Source organism: Cnephaeus nilssonii (genome assembly GCF_951640355.1).
Source record: "Cnephaeus nilssonii genome assembly, chromosome: 20".
NCBI lineage: Eukaryota > Metazoa > Chordata > Mammalia > Chiroptera > Vespertilionidae > Cnephaeus > Cnephaeus nilssonii.
In genome coordinates, this window is record NC_137091.1 from 34662096 (window position 1) to 34680050 (window position 17955).

Here is a 17955-nt window from a genome sequence, read left to right on the forward strand (position 1 = left end):
TGAGCTGTGGGTCACCCTTTCTCTCCCATCCAAACCTCTTCCAGGGCTGCTGCAGCGAGGCAGAAGCACAGCAAACAGGGCGGAGGCAGACGCCCCCGCAGCCCATGCAGTGTGAGCTTCCTACTGTCCCTGTGCAGATCGGATCACACTTCCTGAAGGGTGTCTCCTTCAACGAGTCAGCCGCTGACAATCTGAAACTTAAGACGGTAGCTTTCCATGGGGTTCCAACAACCCGGGTGTGAACTTGAAAATAGAGTTGTTAAGGAAATTAAAGGCTTGTAAAGAATATAGATTAAAAAACAAAACTGAAGTTGGGTCAGGAGGCATTCACCTTTCTCCATAAACTGGTATCTAAAAGTGAACTATGATGAATTTATTTTTAATCCTCCCCCAAGGGAGGATTTTTAGAGAGAGGGTCAGGGAGAGAAAAAGAGAAACATCAAAGTGAGAGAGAAACACCAATCGAAACATCGATTTCTTGCCTCCCACATGTGCCCAATCAGGGTCTGGGATCAAACCTGCAACCTAGGTATGTGCCCTGACCAGGAATCTAACCTTTTGGTATATGGGACAGTGCTCCAACCAACTGAGCCACACTGGCCAGGGCTATGGTGACTTTTTTATTATTTTTTTATATATATTTTTTAAATATATTTTATTGATTTTTTTTTTACAGAGAGGAAGAGAGAGGGATAGAGAGTTAGAAACATCGATGAGAGAGAAACATCGATCAGCTGCCTCTTGCACACACCCCACTGGGGATGTGCCCGCAACCAAGGTACATGCCCTTGACCGGAATCGAACCTGGGACCCTTGAGTCCCCAGGCCGACGCTCTATCCACTGAGCCAAACCAGTTTTGGCTTTTTTATTATTTTTAATATATATGTTTTTATTGATTTTAGAGAGAGAGGATGGGAGAGGGATAGAGAGATAGAAGCACTGATGAGAGAGAAACATTGATCTTCTACCTTCTGCACGCCGCCTTCTGGGGATCAAGCCCACAACTCGGGCATGTGCCCTGACCAGGAATCAAACTAAAAACCTCTTGGTTTATGGGTTGATGCTCAACCTTTTTTATATATTTTATTGATTTTTTACAGAGAGGAAGGGAGAGGGTTAGAGAGTTGGAAACATCGATGAGAGAGAAACATTGATCCGCTGCCTCCTGCACACCCCCTACTGGGGATGTGCCCGCAACCAAGGTACATGCCCTTGACCGGAATCAAACCTAGGACCCTTCAGTCCGCAGGCCAAGGCTCTATCCACTGAGCCAAACCGGTTAGGGCTATGGTAACTTTTTTAATGAGACGTTTGTCAAGTTAGTTTTATTTGTAATTTTGTTCAAATGTTTAACATAAAGGTTTTTGAAAGCACATTATAAAATACTCTTTATGGTTAATGTTTCAGTGGACTTTCATGAAAAAATAAGAGGAGAAATCTTGTCATAATATGGCCATAATTATTTCCATTTGTCGAGCACCATGAGTCAAGCATTATTATGCCAAGCATTTCACTTGTGTCGTCTTTTTTAATGATCACCCATGAGCATACCCTTTACCCCACTGGAGAAATAGAGGAACTAAGGCCCAAGGTCACATAGCTGGAAAGTAGTAGATTGGAATTTGAACTTACGCAATCTGTTTCCAGAGCCTGCATACCTGACCACTTGGTAATCCAAAGCAAAGTTGAGGTTTTCATTGGTATTTACTTCTACCAGATGATTTTGTCTCCTTATTTAGAGGAATTCAGAATTCAAAATTCCTCAACCAGTGTCCACTAGCAGATTGCTAGATAATGCTGCATTTTGTGCTAGTATAGAAATACCAACATGTGTATTAATGAATGTGATATATCTAATCATTCACTCTATAGGATTGAGAAAATCTCTGAGAGTGTCTGATGATAATTACTTAACAAATTAAATTCCATTATTTGGGGTACTTAAAAAATACTTTTCTTTTGAGGACTATTGTGTGCCTGTAAATGCATTTCAGTCTACAAATTTTATCTTAAGATATGAACACTCTTGGGTGGCTTTATCTTAAGATATGACCACTCTTTTTATATATTTATAGCATACAATGTTACAGCTGATCAAGGAGGCAGGCTGCTATAATGGAATCACACCAAGGGATGATTTTCCTGTAACTGAAGTATTGAACCAGGTGTGCCCATCCACATGGCGGGGCGCCTGCAAGACTGCTGTACAGCTGCTGTTTGGCCAAGCTGGACTGGTGAGTGAATATGTGTGATGGATGGGGGAAAGAGAGAGTAGAGACAGAGATGTTTTCAAGCATGTGAGGATGGGGTGTGAGCATGTGTGAAAATACTGAGTAACTTTAACAGTTCTTTGGTGCTACAGAGTTTAGACCAGATAGAAAGGTAAGGAAAGAGTAGCATTAAAAAGTCTTTTTTTTTTTTTTTGTAGATTTTTATATGTATTGGTAGGGAGCCTAGTTGCAAAAGGATGTTGCAGGCTTTCCTCATTTTAAGGAAACCATTTAACTGGTAATGATTTGGTAGGGTCCTTTGACTTGACCTGACTACTCTGAAGCTTCAGTGGATGTCTTTCTGTTGCTCAAACAGGCCAAGCTTCTACCTGTCTGAGGCCTTTGCATTTGATGCTCCTCTTACCTGAGAATACTCCTCTCTGATTATCATGTGACTCACTTTTTCTCAGTCTTCCTAATGTCAGCTCAGATATCACCTCTCAGAGAACTCAATAGTATAAGTAATGCCCCCATCCAGTTACTTTGTATCCCAGCTCTGTCTCCTTCTTCGCAATCGAGTGTCTACTCAGAAATAAGCTTAGTCTTTATCACCATTGGAGAGAATAACTTTTGCTAAAGTTGGATGGGATCAATATCTGAAGTCACCATTTAGCTTTTTATTTGACACTGCTGACCCACATAACCTTATGTATTTGATTGTACTTTCTTGAATTAAATGACTACTTTTTGAAAAGATAAGCATTTCAGTCAGGCTAAAAGAAGCTAATTAGAACTAAGAAAATTAAAGAACTGTTTCTTAGTCTAATCCCTACTGTATGAAAGTAGCTGTTGGGCAGGTGCTGTCCTTTTGTTTCATGTGGGTGAAGGCTCCGGTGGCTGAGCTCAGGATGGTGTTGCCTTGTAGAGGGCCATATGAAGGCCAGTCCACAGTGGGGAGGTATACATGTTCCTCAGTATAGGAACCCTACCAGAAGCATAGACTGGAGAATCCCTGCTGAAGTATAGAATAGCCCACTCTCTTTAGGAGGTTGAGCTGAAGCTAGGAGAACCATGGCAATCAGTTTTCCAGAAAGGAATGTGTAGAAAAAGACAGGAGGACATTGTAGGCTTTAAAAAAAAGTCCCATTATTATTCAAAGATCAGAAACTTATTCCTAGATCCCTAACCCTTGATCTCAGGGCACCTTTGTACGCGGCTGACAAAGAACCTTTAGATTATGGTTCTGGGGCTGGGAGGAGAGAGGAAACACCTGCCTGGCCCAACAATGGGTATTACTTGGACAGGAAGTCTTTTCCAAAGGACAGGAGACCAGCTGTGGGAACTGTTTACAGCAGTGGAAATGAGCTCCATCACAGGCTGCGTTTGGAATCAGAATAAACAGCTCTGCATGGCTTTACCCTTCTGAAATGTCACAGATTTGGGTTTCAAGTGTTTTATGATCCTCTTCTTAAAGTTATTTTAGTTATTTGAAAACAAATTCATCACTTTATCAAACTCTAAATTATGTAGGATACTATATTCCTGTAATATTAAAGACTGTCCTCCAAATAAGAGGAAATCATTGAAGGAAGGGCTGGTTCTTTATCTTTCCTGAAGTTGTTCTGTTTTTATTGATGGTTGAGAATAAAATGATCTTTAAGTAAAGCTTCATCCACTTCTGGCTTGTTTTCGGTCATTACAGATGGGCTTTTCTGAAGCATTGGTTTGATTTTTTTGAGGCATTTTTACTCCTTTCAAGTGCATAAATTTTTAAAATACTGAGGTAAAGGAAACAAAGCAGTTCCTAACTAACATTTATAGTTTGGAAGAAGTGCCACAAGTGCTTGCAAAGTTCAGCACATCCTACACCTGGTTTCTGTTTATTGAAATACTAGAGGCCTGGTGCACGACATTCGTGCACTCAGGGGGTCCCTCAGCTCGGCCTTTGCCCTCTTGCAGTCCGGAAGCCCTCAGGGGATGTCCCACTGCCTGCTTAGTGCTGCCATGGAGAGGCTCCAGCCACCGCCACTGCACTCACCAGCCATGAGCCTGGCTTCTGGCTGAGGGGTGAGCATCTGCCCCCTGGTGGTCAGTGTGCATCATAGCAACCAGTCATTTCGTCATCGGGCCGAAACTGGCTCTCTGACATCCCCCGAGGGGTCCCAGATTGCAAGAGGGTGCAGGCCAGGCCGAGGGACCCCCCTGGTGTATGATCAGGGACAGGGAGGGACGCGGGAGGTTGGGAGGTTGGCCAGCAAGAGAGGGGCTGCGGGAGGGCTCCAGGGGGTGTCCAGCCTGTTTCACTCAGTCTCGATCGGCCAGACTCTAGCAGCAAGCTAACCTACTGGTCGGAGCGCCTGCCCCCTGGTGGTCAGTGCACATCATAGCGACTGGTTGACCGGTCAACTCTCTGTCCCCTGGTGGTCAGTGCACATAGTGAGCAGTTGAGTGGCCTTAGCATATCATTAGCATATCACACTTTGATTGGTTGAACGGCTGCCTGGGTGACCAGACACTTAGCATATTAGGCTTTTATTATATAGGATTACTGTATCCAGTCATCTTTATTACCTACCTGACTGGCCTCTGCATACCTGCTTTGCTAGGGGAATAGTTCTTGCCAGAGTCACTTAGCATTGATTGGTTCATGTATGGAATTTGTTTGTGAACATTTTTCTCTCTGAATGCTGATCGTTATATTTATTTCTCTCTTAGGTGGTAGTTGACACAGCACAGATAGAAAATAAAGAAGCCTATGCCCCCCAAATCAGTTTAGAAGGCTCAAGAATCGTGGTTCAAGTCCCATCTACATGGTAATGTGACTATTATATTAACATAAGCCTAAGCTGTGATAGAAGTTTTCACATCTTTGACAATATTGCTGCCATGGACAAACTCCCTGCTAGCTGATAGGACACATCTTTTGTTTATTCAGGTTTATGGCAGTGGTGCTGTGTTACTGCCATGTCATGATTATCAGTCCAAGATGAGGAAGCCAAGGTGCTTGAAGCCAAGTCTCATTGACCAAAAATATAACTAAAATGTTATATACTCATGAATCATAATGAGCAATATTATTTTCTTTGCTTTTAAACAGTATATATCATTTTTTCCAAGTCACCCAGTGTTTCTGTAAAGTTGAGTCCAGAACATAGAATTCCTCCTCCACATTTGTCTGTTCCAACAACTCTGATGATTTAAGTTCATGTCATTACATACCCAGTGTCATTGCCTATCTGGGGACAGACTGAACCATTTTTATTTTGACTGCTCCTACAAATCAGTAAGAAAATGGGCAAGGTAAAGGAACAGGTAAATCAGAAGACATATGGTTAACAAATACATGGAGAAACTGTGTAACCTCACCTTAATAAAGAAAGGCAAAGTAAAGAAACAGTAAGTGCCATTTTGCCTACCATGCTCAATTGTTTTAGAATAATATATTATTTTAGAATACTGTATTTGGGACAGACTATACAGACACAGAAGTTGTTGAATAAATGACAGCCTTCCTAGAGAGTAGTTTACTATATCAGAGACCTAAAATAAAGGATATGACCTCAGCAATTCCACAGTTCCACCTGTAGGGGGTTTTCCTGGTGATGTCTGTACAAATTCAACTATAAGGATCAGCGTCATAGTTTTATCAGTAAACAGCCAAAATTAAACATATATTGGGAGACTTTTGCTATTAAAGTTATAATCTGAATTAATATTTAACTGTATAGAAAATATTTAAAGCATGTAGGTAGGAATAGATATAGTAAGGAACAGTGGCAATGTCGGTGCCTGTATGGACTAAAGTGAGAGATGGGAAATGCAAATTATATTTAAACCATTTCTCCTTGAATTGTGAGGGTCCAGCAGTAGATTCTGCCCAAAGTTTTAGAACTAGTTGATATATCAAGTAGGGGTTGGCAGTACACTTCATGTCCCCAAATCTCCCATCTATGAGTTCTCCTCCCCAACCAAAATTTATAATTTGATTATTCAGATGGTATACTGTTTCCTGAAATGAATGGTAATTTATATGCGTATTTTTATTCCTACCAAACAATACATTTAAAGCTCATTTTTCTGTAAGATTTTTGTGTTCCCAAATTCTTAATTTGTTTTCCAGTGCAAGTTCTTCTTGAAAAATATTCAGTTTAACCTGGGTAAATTGGTTAGAGTGTCGTCCCATACCAAGGTTGAAGGCTCTATCTCCAGTCAGGGCACATACAAGAATCAACCAATGAATGCATAAATAAGTGGAACAACAGATTGATATCTCCCTCTCCCTCCCCCTTCCTCTCTTTCTAAAATAAATCAATCGATAATTTTAATTCTCTTTTTAAAAAAAGAAACATATTCTGTTTAACCTGGATTCCCATTTTGAAAAAAAGTTTGAATTTTTGAATAACTTGGCGAATATAAACAGCTAGTACTGAAATGGGTAGCATTTCAGTTTACTTTCAAAACTGTATGATTGACTTCCTTTGTAATTCATTGAACCTCCATGAAAGGACCTTCTGGGCTCTGTGGCCTTGGAGTGGTTCCCTCTGCTGGTTGCTTTTGGTAAAAATACAAAGTTTCTTTGTTGTTTCTTTCAAGTTATAAAATATATGTGCTTGTTGAGACAGACGGACTCAAACAGAAGTGATTACTCCACCTTCAAGAAAATGAAATTGTTAGCAAAGCCAGTCAAGAATTTATTATATTCCTTGCTGCCAGATGTTTTTTTCCAAACAAAGTAATACTTTACTTAAATTTTTAAACTATCATACTTGAGCTATCCATTTTTCTTTCAACAGATACTAAATACCTAATGTGTGACAGACACTGCCTGGACCCTGGGAATTTAATCATGAGCAAGAAAGATAGGGTCCCTGCTCCTAACTGAGCTGACTTTGTAATGGGGACCAGGAGGATAGAACTAATAAGCATAAGAGTTAAGTTCAGACTGGTAGTGTGTGAAGGGAATAAGAGCAGAATGATGTCATATGACAGAATAACTAGGGTAGAGATGGGTAAGAGAGGCTATTTTGGATGAGGTCAGTTATGAAGGGCCTCTTTGAGGCTGTGACATTTAAGAGGAGCTGGCCATGTGGAGAACAGATGAGGAGAACATTCCAGGCAGAAGGAACAGCAAAGGCCTGAGGAGTCACCCAGCATGGCTGGGGAGATATGGTAGGTGATGATTAAGGGGTGGGAGGAGAGGAGGGTTTATAGACGCCAGGACTTGCAGGGTCCTTAAGAGACTTGGATATTTAAGAATGGGTAAAGGGTTTTCAGCAAGTCTGAGTGATGTGTGAAAAGAATGGGTACTTTAGTCTCTTAAAGGGGACTGTTCTCAAGACGGATGAGTAAAATAAAAATTCCAATTTGTTGATTTTCAGAAAGAGAAATTATTATTACTAGGAACTGTAGTGCTCCTTTCTGCATGACCAGCAAATGCTCTCCTCATGTAAAACATATATGACCAGCCAAATGACATGCAGAAGGTGGCTTGGGAGCATAGAGCACGTGTGTCCTAATAATGAGCAACTCCAGGCTGAGCGGATTCAGTGCACGAACCTGGGCCGGGTCCACGGGCCGAGATTCTCTCAGGAGTCGCGAAGCTGGTGGGGCACTGTCAGCGCTTGCCTTGTTGCCTTTCCAGTGTTCCTGAAACTGGCCAGCTCACACTCTCACAGATACATCTCTTCTCGTGCAGTCATTTGGAGAGTGCTGCTGCCTTCTCAGGGTGGCTGTGCTAGTGTTTATCTCACCATTTAATTCCCGAGTGCCCAGGAGCAGGCAGACAACCTCTTTCTGCTTCTGCCTCTCAGAAAGGCCTCTTGGTGGAGATGCTCTGCATGGGCAGTGGGGGCTTGAATGGTAGCTCTCACGGGAAAGCAGTCGGGAGAAGGCAGCAGCAAGAGCAAAGGTCCGGAGATGTGGGCAATCGCACCATATTCAGGGAGTGACAGAAGGCCTTGTAGTTAGGACAGGGTGAGCAGTGACGGTGGAGGGGTGTGAGCAGAGCATCAGGAGGGGCCAGGTCACAAAGAGCCTGGAGGGCTGGGTTGAGGGGTTTAGACTGCACTTCATGGGGCTGCCAGTCAGGGCTTCAGATGGAAGTGATGTGTTCTGCTTTGTGGTGTAGGAGGCTCACTCCAGCTGCTTGCTGTGTGGAGGGTGGGCCTTGGAGGGCCCAGAGAGGAGAAAAGGAGACCAATTGGCAGGGTGTTCCTGACACACAGATGGTGGTGGTTTCTTGGAGCAGAGCAGTAATGAGGGAGGGGTGAGAAGTGCTTGGGTGCAGACTGTATTTTGGAAGAAGAACTGCCAGGATTTGCTAATAGATTGATGTAGGATATGAGGGAGCTAGAGGTGGCTTATAGGTCAGTAGACAGCTGTGTTATTTAGTTATTGAGGAAATCTGTAGGAATCAGAATGGTTGTGGGTAAGAGAGGAATCAAGAGTAGTGCTAACCAGGCTACTTTTTTTTTCTTTTTCTCATTGTTATTAACCCTCACCCGAGGATATTTTTTCCATTGATTTTTTAGAGAAAATGGAAGGGAGGGAAGACACAGAGAGAGAAACATCAATGGGGGAGAGAGACACACATCAACTGGTTGCTTCCCACATGCACCCCGACTGAGGCTGAGGATCAAGTCTGCTACCAAGGTATGTACCCTTGACTGGAGTAGAACCCAAGACCCTTCAGTCCACAGGCTAACGCTCTACCCACTGAGCAATACCAGCTACAGTTGACCAGGCTACCTTTGAGCTACCTGTTAGGTGTGCAAGGAGAGATATCAATAATGCAGTTAGATATATGAGAGGAGGAAGGTATGGACTGGTGAAGGAAATATGAAAGTCTTCAGTATAGGCATGGTCTGTGAAGTCTCAGGACCAGATGCAGTCTAGGGAAGAGGACAAAGCCTGTAACATACCACAATACAGAGGCAGGGGTAAGAGGAGCAGGAGTCCGCAGAGGAGACCAAGAAGGAGGTGCCAGACAGGTAGAAGGAAACGAGCAAGTTTGGGTTCACCAAAGCTGCAGAGACAGTGATCCAGGAGGAAAGAAACCTGCACAACGTTCAGAGGTTGAGTGAGGTTGAGGTAGAGACAGGTAACTGGCCCTTGACTTTGGTGAGATCTAAGCTGGTTGATAAATGTTATTTTAGCCCTAGCCGGTTTGGCTTAGTGGATAGAGCATCAGCCTGCAGACTGAAGGGTCCTGGGTTCGATTCTGATCAAGGGCACATGCACAGGTTGTGGGCTCGATCCCTGGTGGGGGACATGCAGGAGGCAGCCAATCAATGATTCTCATCACTGATGTTTCTATCTCTCTCTTCCTCTCCCTTCCTCTCCAAAATAAATTTTTTAAAAATTTTAAGTTATTTTAGAGGGATCCTGGCCGATATTCTCAGTGGTTAGAGCATCGGCCCATGCACCAAAAGGTCTTGGGTTCGATTCCCAGTCAGGGGCACTATCTGGGTTGCAGGTTCAATCCCCAGCCCATGTGTGGGAGGCAAGCAATCAATGTGTGTCTCTCACATCAATGTTTCTCTTTCTCCCTTACCTTCTCTCCCCTCTCTCCCTTTTTCCTTCTGTCTCCCACTTCCTCTCTTCCTTCTATTCTCTCTCTGGAAATCAATGGCAGGAATATCCTCAGGTGCAGATTAACAGCAATAACAGAAAAGTTATTTTATATATATATAATTTTTTGTTTTTCAGAGAGGAAGGGAGAGGGAGAGAGCGATAGAAACATCAATGATGAGAGAGAATCATTGATTGGCTGCCTCTTGTACGCCCCCTACTGGGTGGGGATCAAGCCTGAAACCAGGACATGTGCCCTGACCAGGAACTGAACCGTGACTTCCTGGATCATAGGTTGATGCTGAACCACTGAGCTGCACTGACCCGGCAAAAAGTTATTTTAGTGGAGTTATGGAGATAAAAGCTCCGTCATAGTGGAATGAGAGGAAAATAGGAAGCAGAGAATTGGGACAGTATTTGAAGGGGAATGCGGGGCTAAGAGAAGGTAGGTAGTGAGACTGGTTTGTTTGCAAAGGGAATATCACAGGGAAGGAGTGGGGTGATTGCATAAGAGGAGTCCTTGGACAAGCAAGAGGATGGCATGCAGCACTCAGGTAGAGTCAGCCTGTAGTAAGAGCAGGCCTGTGTTCCACTGTGACGGGGGAAAGGCAGGGTGGTGGGCAGGGAGGGACACAGGTGAGGTGGTGGACTTAGCGATGAGGGGAGATGGAGTAGATCTCATCTGTTTATGTGGTTTCTCAGTTAAGGGACAGTTGAGATAGGAAGGAGTGGGCAACACGGCAGGGATGGCAGCGCTTTAGGAGAGGCGAGGAGGGGTGAAACAGTCATCTTGGAAAAGGAAAACGTTAACTTATGGGAAGGCCATGTTTGTTACTCATTTGCAGTGAGTCCAGGGGGCATACTGTGTGGATTTCCCCCCTCTGTTGACCCTGTTTCTTGGGTATAGGTGTGAAGAGCTGTAGAGGAAAGGAGGGGCAGAGGTGATATAGAGAGTTTGTAAAGGGCTAGATATGGTGCCAGACCACAGAACCTCAGCAGGGCAGGGAGGAAAGTCAGGGCCGGAGCCAGTGTTGGAAAGTGAGAAGGCTTTAGGAATTCTAGATAGTTAGAAATCCGTGGACAATCCAGACCCTGTTGCTTCCTCCTCCTTTTGCAGAGCAACAAGTTCAGTGTTAGCCCTGTCATTCTCTAAATGTTCTTATAATTACTGAATTTTTATTCAGTGCAAAAGTGTGTAAAAATTGTAGCCTTGGCTGGCCAGTGTGGCTCAGTGATTGTGCATCAACCTATGAACCAGGAGGTCAACGGTTCGATTCCCAGTCAGGGCACGTGCCTGGTCACCAGTGGGGGATGTGCAGAAGACAGTTGATTGATGATGTTTCTGTCTCTCTCCCTCTCCGTTCCTCTCTGAAATCAATAAGACTATATTTTTTAAAAAGTTGTCGCCTTCATGTGAGGCCTTCTTGGAACACCTTTGCTGAGAAATGCAGCCCAGACTGACGCAGCCTGGTTTGTGCCTAGGTGCCTGAAAGAAGACCCTGCCACCATGTCCCTGCTGCAAAGGAGCCTGGATCCCGAGAAGACGCTGGGCCTGGTGGACGTGCTCTACACGGCTGTGCTGGACCTCGGCCGCTGGAGGGCAGGGAGGTTGGTGTCTCCAACGGTCACTTGAATTGGTTGGCATTCAGGTCCACACCGAGGGACTGTATAACCACATACAGTTTCATGTGTGCTCATGTCACTGATAGTATGTGAGAACACAAGACAAGAAAGAAAACATTTTGTTAAATTTTTTTTGGAATAATTTCAAACTTACAGAAAAGTTACAAGAATAGTCCAGAGAATTGCTCTCTGCCTTTTACCCAGACTCCCCATTTTGTTAACATTTTTGTCTTCGTTTGCTTTATTATTTGAGAATAAGTCCATCAAAGGATTTTAACGCAACTGATATTCTCCTTATGAACTAAGAGCAAAAAAATGTTTAGAAATTTTACTTATATCCTGCATGAACTTTATTTCTATCTGAAAGTAGCTGACACACAAAATTATCCCGTTGTGAATTGTTAACCTTAGAACAGGGCAGGACCTTAAACATCTAGCCATGTGTCCTCCCCGTCTTACCTCCTGAACACAACAGGTCCAGAGCAGTGAGGTGGCTCATCCAGGGTTGCACCAGCCATCACCTGCCTCAGCCCCTACCCAGTGCCCTTTCTATCTCTAGGGCTCTCTTTCAGGGCCGGAAAAGAGTGCTCGGAAAACTTTGGAAGTAACAGCCATCTGTTCTTGGCACTGTCTGCAAATTACTTCCAAAGACAACAGTGCTGTCTAGTGTCTGAGTCTTCCCCACCCACCCCTCTTTGCTGTGTGGATTTGTCCATTGTCCCTCTGCTGGATCTGCCAGACTCTCAATCCCTGTTCTCCAGGCGCACAGCAGGCCTCTGTTGGTGACATCCCCACTCTAGTCTTGCTTTGTGTTCCTGTTCTGCAGTTAAAGGGTTTTGCTCAAACTCCTCAGGCCAGAATCCTGATGTAGTTTTCAACACAGTCCCATGTTAGACTCTATAGGTTTCTTTAAAATAAATATAGATAGTAAGTACTTAAATTATGCACAATTATCTATAAAACTAGAAGCCCAGTGCATGAATTCGGGGTGAGGTCTGGCCAGCCTGACCCCAGTCGGGGTGGATTGGGGCCGGGCCTGTCGGGAGGAGGAGATGGCGGGAGGTTGGCCAACTGGCCAGCCCTGATCGGGCCTGATCAATTGGGGGGGCCGATCGGGGATCAGCAGCCAGGGGAGGGGCTGTGGGAGGTTGGCTGGCCAGCCCCACCCCTGATTGGTATTGGGGGGCATCGATCAGGGGCGAAGCTGTCTGGGGGGAGGGGCCACAGGCCAATTGGGGTGGTGGGGGCTGACCGGGGTGGGGCCAGTTGTGGGCGGTGGGCCAGCTGGCCTGCCCCTGAATAGGGTGGAGGGGCCAATTGGGAGCCAGTGGCCTGGGGGAGGGGTCATGAGCCATTTGGGGTGGTGGGGGCCCATTGGGGGCGGGGCTACCTGGGGGGAAGGGCTGCAGGAGGTTGGCTAGCCAGCCCAGGCCACTGTTGGGGTGAAGGGTGATCAGGGGCAGGGCCGGCTGCGGGGAGGGGCTGCAGGAGGTTGTCCAGCCAGCCCCACTCCCCCATCAGGCAGGTTCACTGGCCACAGTGGACATCACAGTGACCAGTCATTACGGTCGTTTCGGTCGCTGGCTTTTTATATATATAGGTAAGTGAACCTAATAACACGCAGAGGTCTTTTTTGTTCTTGAAGTCTTTCTTAAATGTAAAGAGGTCTATTTCATTATCCAATTTATATATTTGTCTTTTAAAAAAAAATACATTTCTGTTGAAATAGGGAACAAGCTTTGCCCTGCATACAGATCCAGCTGCAAAGGGAGATGTGTGATTTTGGGAATCAGGCTGACCTCCCTTCTGGAAATGGGAACAAACCTTCAGGCGGCCTGCAAAAGACCTTCTCCAAACTGACCTCCCGCTTCACCAAGAAAGCTTCATGTACCAGCTCTGGCAGCAGCACCAATTATTCCATCCTAAATACCCCTTCCAAAAGCATCTTCATAGCTGGGTGTGCAGAAGAGAAAGCCAAAATGCCCAGTAATATTGATTCAAGGTTACAAAGCATTTTGAACATTGGTAATTTTCCTAGGACTGCAGACCCTTCACAGTCAGCTCAGAATCCCAGTAATCAAGTGGCCAATGGTTTTCTCATGGAGAGGCGTGACAGCTTTCTGCAAGGGGATGATGGCAAGGACGAGAAGGGTATGAACTTACCAACTGATCAGGAAATGCAGGAGGTGATCGATTTTCTCTCTGGCTTTAATATGGGCCAGTCACATCAGGGCTCCCCATTAGTGACAAGGCGTAATTCTGCTGCCACAGCCATGGTGACGGAACAGAAGGCAGGAGCCATGCAGCCACAGCAGCCACCACTGCCTGCGCCCCCTCCACCTCGGCCACCCCAAGCTGGGGGACACACACCTCTGACACCCCAACCAGGCCTGGCACCTCAGCAGCAGTCCCCAAAGCAACAACAACCCCAGGTTCAATACTACCAACACTTGCTCCAACCCATTGGACCGCAGCAGCCCCCACCCCAGCCTCGGGCCCCTGGGAAATGGGTACATGGCTCATCCCAGCAGCCAGCACAGCCCGTCGGAGTGGGTCTGTCTCCTCTTGGCCAGTGGCCTGGCATGTCTGACCTCAGTTCTGACTTGTACAGCTTGGGTCTGGTGAGCAGCTATATGGATAACATGATGTCAGAGGTTTTGGGGCAGAAGCCGCAGGGACCTAGAAATAATACCTGGCCAAATCGTGACCAAAGTGATGGAGTCTTTGGAATGTTGGGAGAGATTCTGCCTTTTGATCCTGCAGGTACGTGAGTCCCCTCCCCACCTCAGGGTTGTAACATAAATATAATCACTGAGGACATCACAGGGCCAGTTGGCCACAGCCTTGTGGGGAAGTGATTTTAAAGACCCTTTTTCACTATCTGACGGCAAGCATGGGACAGACCCAGCAAAGGTGGGAAGCAGTGAGGGTGAGGCTGAGAAGATAAATGGAACTCTTTTTCTCACTTTGCAGAGGACAGGGTGAGGCATAAGAGAAGCTACTAGTGCAAGTGGGCTCCAGTCTGGGCCCTCCCACTCATGGGAGCCACAGCAGTGGGGGCTTTTTCCTGTTGTGGTGTTCTTTTCTGCTTAAACTTCAGGACCTATGAAAGGTGGTAGGGTACCCTCCTGCCTTCATAGAATTCAGCTTGTCCCAACATATACAGTGTGAATATACCACCAGAGTTATCTTAGGAAATTGAAAAAAGAACTTAGAAACAAAACAAAAATAAACTAGGAGGAGGAATTAAGGATAAGAGGCAGGATTAATTAAATTTAAAAGAAAAACATAGTATCCCTGGCTGGTGTGCTCAATGATTAGAGCGCCACCTGTGTACTGAAGCTTCAAGGGTTCGATTCCCAGTCAAGGGCATGTACCTGGGTTGCAGGTTCATTCCTCAGCCCAGTTGGGCTCACACAGAAGGCAACCAATCCATGTGTCTCTCACATATCCCTCTCTTTTCCTCTCTCTCCACCTCCCCCTCTCTCCCTTCCACTCTGTCTGAAAAAGCAATGGGAAAAATAGCCTCAGGTTAGGGTTAACAAAAAAAAGAACACATCCTCGCCTGGCTGGCGTGGCTCAATGGTTGAGCATCAACCTATGAACCAAGAGGTCCCAGTTTGATTCCCGGTCAGGGCATATGCTTTTTTCTCTCATTTAGCAAAAGGTATACAGAAGTAGAAAATGTATTTCATTCACAAGGGGAATACTCTGAAATATTGTACATAACTATCCTATCTAATAAAAGGGTAATATGCAAATTGACCATCACTCCAACAGAAGATGGCCACCCCCATGTGGACACAAGATGGCCGCCAGAAGATGGTCAGCAGGGGAGGGCAGTTGGGAGGGACCAGGCCTGCAGGGGAGGGCAGTTGGGAAGGACCCAGGCCTGCAAGGGATGGCAGTTGGGGGAAAACAGGCCTGCGGGGGAGGGCAGTTGGGGGCAACCAGGCCTGCGGGGGAGGGCAGTTAGGGGTGACCAGGCTGGCAGGGGAGGGCAGTTAGGGGTGACCAGGCCAGCAGGGAAGGGCAATGAGGGGCAATCGGGCTGGCAGGGGAGCAGTTAGGCATCGATCAGGCTGTCATGGGAGTGGTTAGGGGGTGATCAGGCTGGCAGGCAGAAGCAGTTAGGGGCAATCAGGCAGGCAGGCAGGCAGGCAAGCGATTGGGAGCCAGCAGTGCTGGATTGTGAGAGGGATGTCCCAGATTGGAGAGGGTGCACGCTGAGCTGAGGGACACATAGGCCCTTCCCCTGTGCACAAATTTCGTGCACCAGGTCGCTAGTAGTATATATTTACATAACCATAAGAAGAGGAGTTTCCCTCAAAACAATGCAACATTAATTGTTAAAGGGCAGAAGTGTTTTCTTATTTCTTCTAAAAATTTCTCAAGCTGCTGCTCATGCTTTCTTGTTCTTGTTGCCCTTGGGTGGGTGGATGTGGGGAACCTTATACCCTGGGGTACTGGAGGGGCAAACAGCTCCAACGGCTGTGGAAGAGCAAGCCTACCTTGGCACTGCTGGAGAGGCATGTCACATTTTCTCCATTGCTGATAAACAATCTGTACATTTCTGACAGTCATGTAGGTAAACCAGAGTATAGATGGTATTTGGCAGAATTTTATCACTGTTGTTTTTTCTTTTTTAAATAATTCAGGTGAGTTGATGTTACCTATGCTAAAGCTTTGGATTCTTTATTCTTTCTTTTATTTTTTAAATATATTTTTGTTGATTTCAGAGAGAAAGGGAGAGGGAGAGATAGACACATCAATGATGAGAAAGAATCATTGATCAGCTACCTCATACATGCCCTTTACTGGGGATTGAGCCCACTATCTGGGCATGTGCCCTTGACTGGAATCAAACCCAGGACCCTTCAGTCCACAGACCAATGCTCTAGCCACTGAGCCAAACCAGCTAGGGCAGAATTTTATCACTGTTGATACCTGTTGAGGCCCAAACTGTCTTTATGTCCTTAGCCTGCAAATCCTACCAGCTTTTCCTTCTAGGTGTTTCTTTGTGACCTTCAAGTCTTTAATGTAGCTAGCTTTCTACAGACCTGTCCCAAGGGCATAGAGTCTATATAGACAGTGAATTACAGAAGGCACTCTCTGGACAGACACACACAGCCCCTGGGGACATGGCTTGACTCACTGGGACAGGGCCTTGATTTTAGCCTCTTCTCCCTCTTGCGGGCATCTGTCTATAGTACACAATGGCACGGTTTCATGCAGTGGTCCTGCGGCAGAGCCCTAAGCAAAAGCTAACAGTGTGATTGTGCATTTAGTGCCTTTCCCAACCTGGAGCTAAAACATACAAACTACTGATTCATAATCAGTTTGTGACCCGTGGGTATTTTCCTGCCATAGCTTTTTTTTTTTTTTAAATATATTTTTATTGACTTCAGAGAGGGAGAGGGAGAGAGAGATAGAAACATCAATGATGAGAGAGAATCATTGATTGGCCGCCTCCTGCACGCCCCCCACTGGGGATCAAGCCCACAACTCAGGCACATGTCCCTGACTGGAATCAAAGCCGGGACCTTTCAGTCCCCAGGCCAACACTATTCACTGAGCCAAACCGGGCAGGGCCTGCCATAGCTTTTTAAAAAATATTTTTTTACTGATTTCAGAGGAGAGAGATAGAAACATCAATGATGAGAGAGAATCATTGATGGGCTGCCTCCTGCACGCCCCCTACCAGGGATTGAGCCCGCAACCCAGGCATGTGCCCTGACCAGGAATCAAACCATGACCTCCTGGTTCTTAGGTTAACGCTCAATCGCTGAACCACACAGGTTGGGGTTTTTTGTTTATTTGTTTGTTTTTTAATGTTATTGATTTCAGAGAGGAAGGCCTGCCATAGCTTTCTGTTTGACTCTTTCTCTGAGAGAGAGATACCTTCTGTGCTGTTCTTTTCTCCCACTTTCACTGCCCTGCACATTACTCAGCTCTATCCAGTATGTTTCCAGGCACCTCTTACTACATCCTGAAATTTCATGTTATTTATTACCAATTTTTTTCTTTTCCTTTTTAAATTTATTGACTTTGAGAGAGGAAGGGGAAGAGAGAGAGACATTGGTTTGTTGTTCCACTTACTGATGCATTCATTGGTTGGTTCCTGTATGCGCTCTGACTGGGGATCGAACCTGCAATCTTGGTATGTCAAGACAAGGCTTTAACCAACTGAGCCACTGGGCCAGGGCCTATTACCACTCTTACTTCTTCAGACTGAATGAGCAGGTTTGCCATCCAATATCCATGGAAATATTCTACCAGAGTTGGGCCCCAAGTTGGAATGGCAATATTCTCTATCTGGCTAACCCTGATGCTTTGATAACTTCCAGGTTAGTTGGCTGCTCACGTGACTTTCCAAGTTGTTACCGATGTAACATTAGATTTTGGAAAATGTTAAAGTATTTGTCCTTAATATTTAGTCATGGATAAAACAAACCTTTTTGTTCTCTCTGTCTCCTGTTCACATTCAGCCTGCCTCTGTCCTAGGCATAAGCCTTCCTGACAATCCTATGTACACCATAGGTCAGTGATGGG

General features: G+C 45.5%; 1 protein-coding gene across 6 annotated transcripts in view; it reads left to right on the forward strand.

Moving 5' to 3' along the window:
• The window catches only part of GARRE1 (granule associated Rac and RHOG effector 1), an 83524-nt gene that overhangs the window by 57597 nt on the left and 7972 nt on the right, over positions 1-17955 (forward strand). For all 6 annotated transcript variants that reach the window (XM_079800073.1, XM_079800075.1, XM_079800072.1 and 3 more), the window contains 5 exons: positions 45-206; positions 2077-2235; positions 4927-5024; positions 11263-11388; positions 13133-14166. In XM_079800073.1, coding sequence (XP_079656199.1) covers positions 45-206; positions 2077-2235; positions 4927-5024; positions 11263-11388; positions 13133-14166 — 1579 coding nt within the window. The remainder of the gene's footprint in view (positions 1-44; positions 207-2076; positions 2236-4926; positions 5025-11262; positions 11389-13132; positions 14167-17955) is intronic.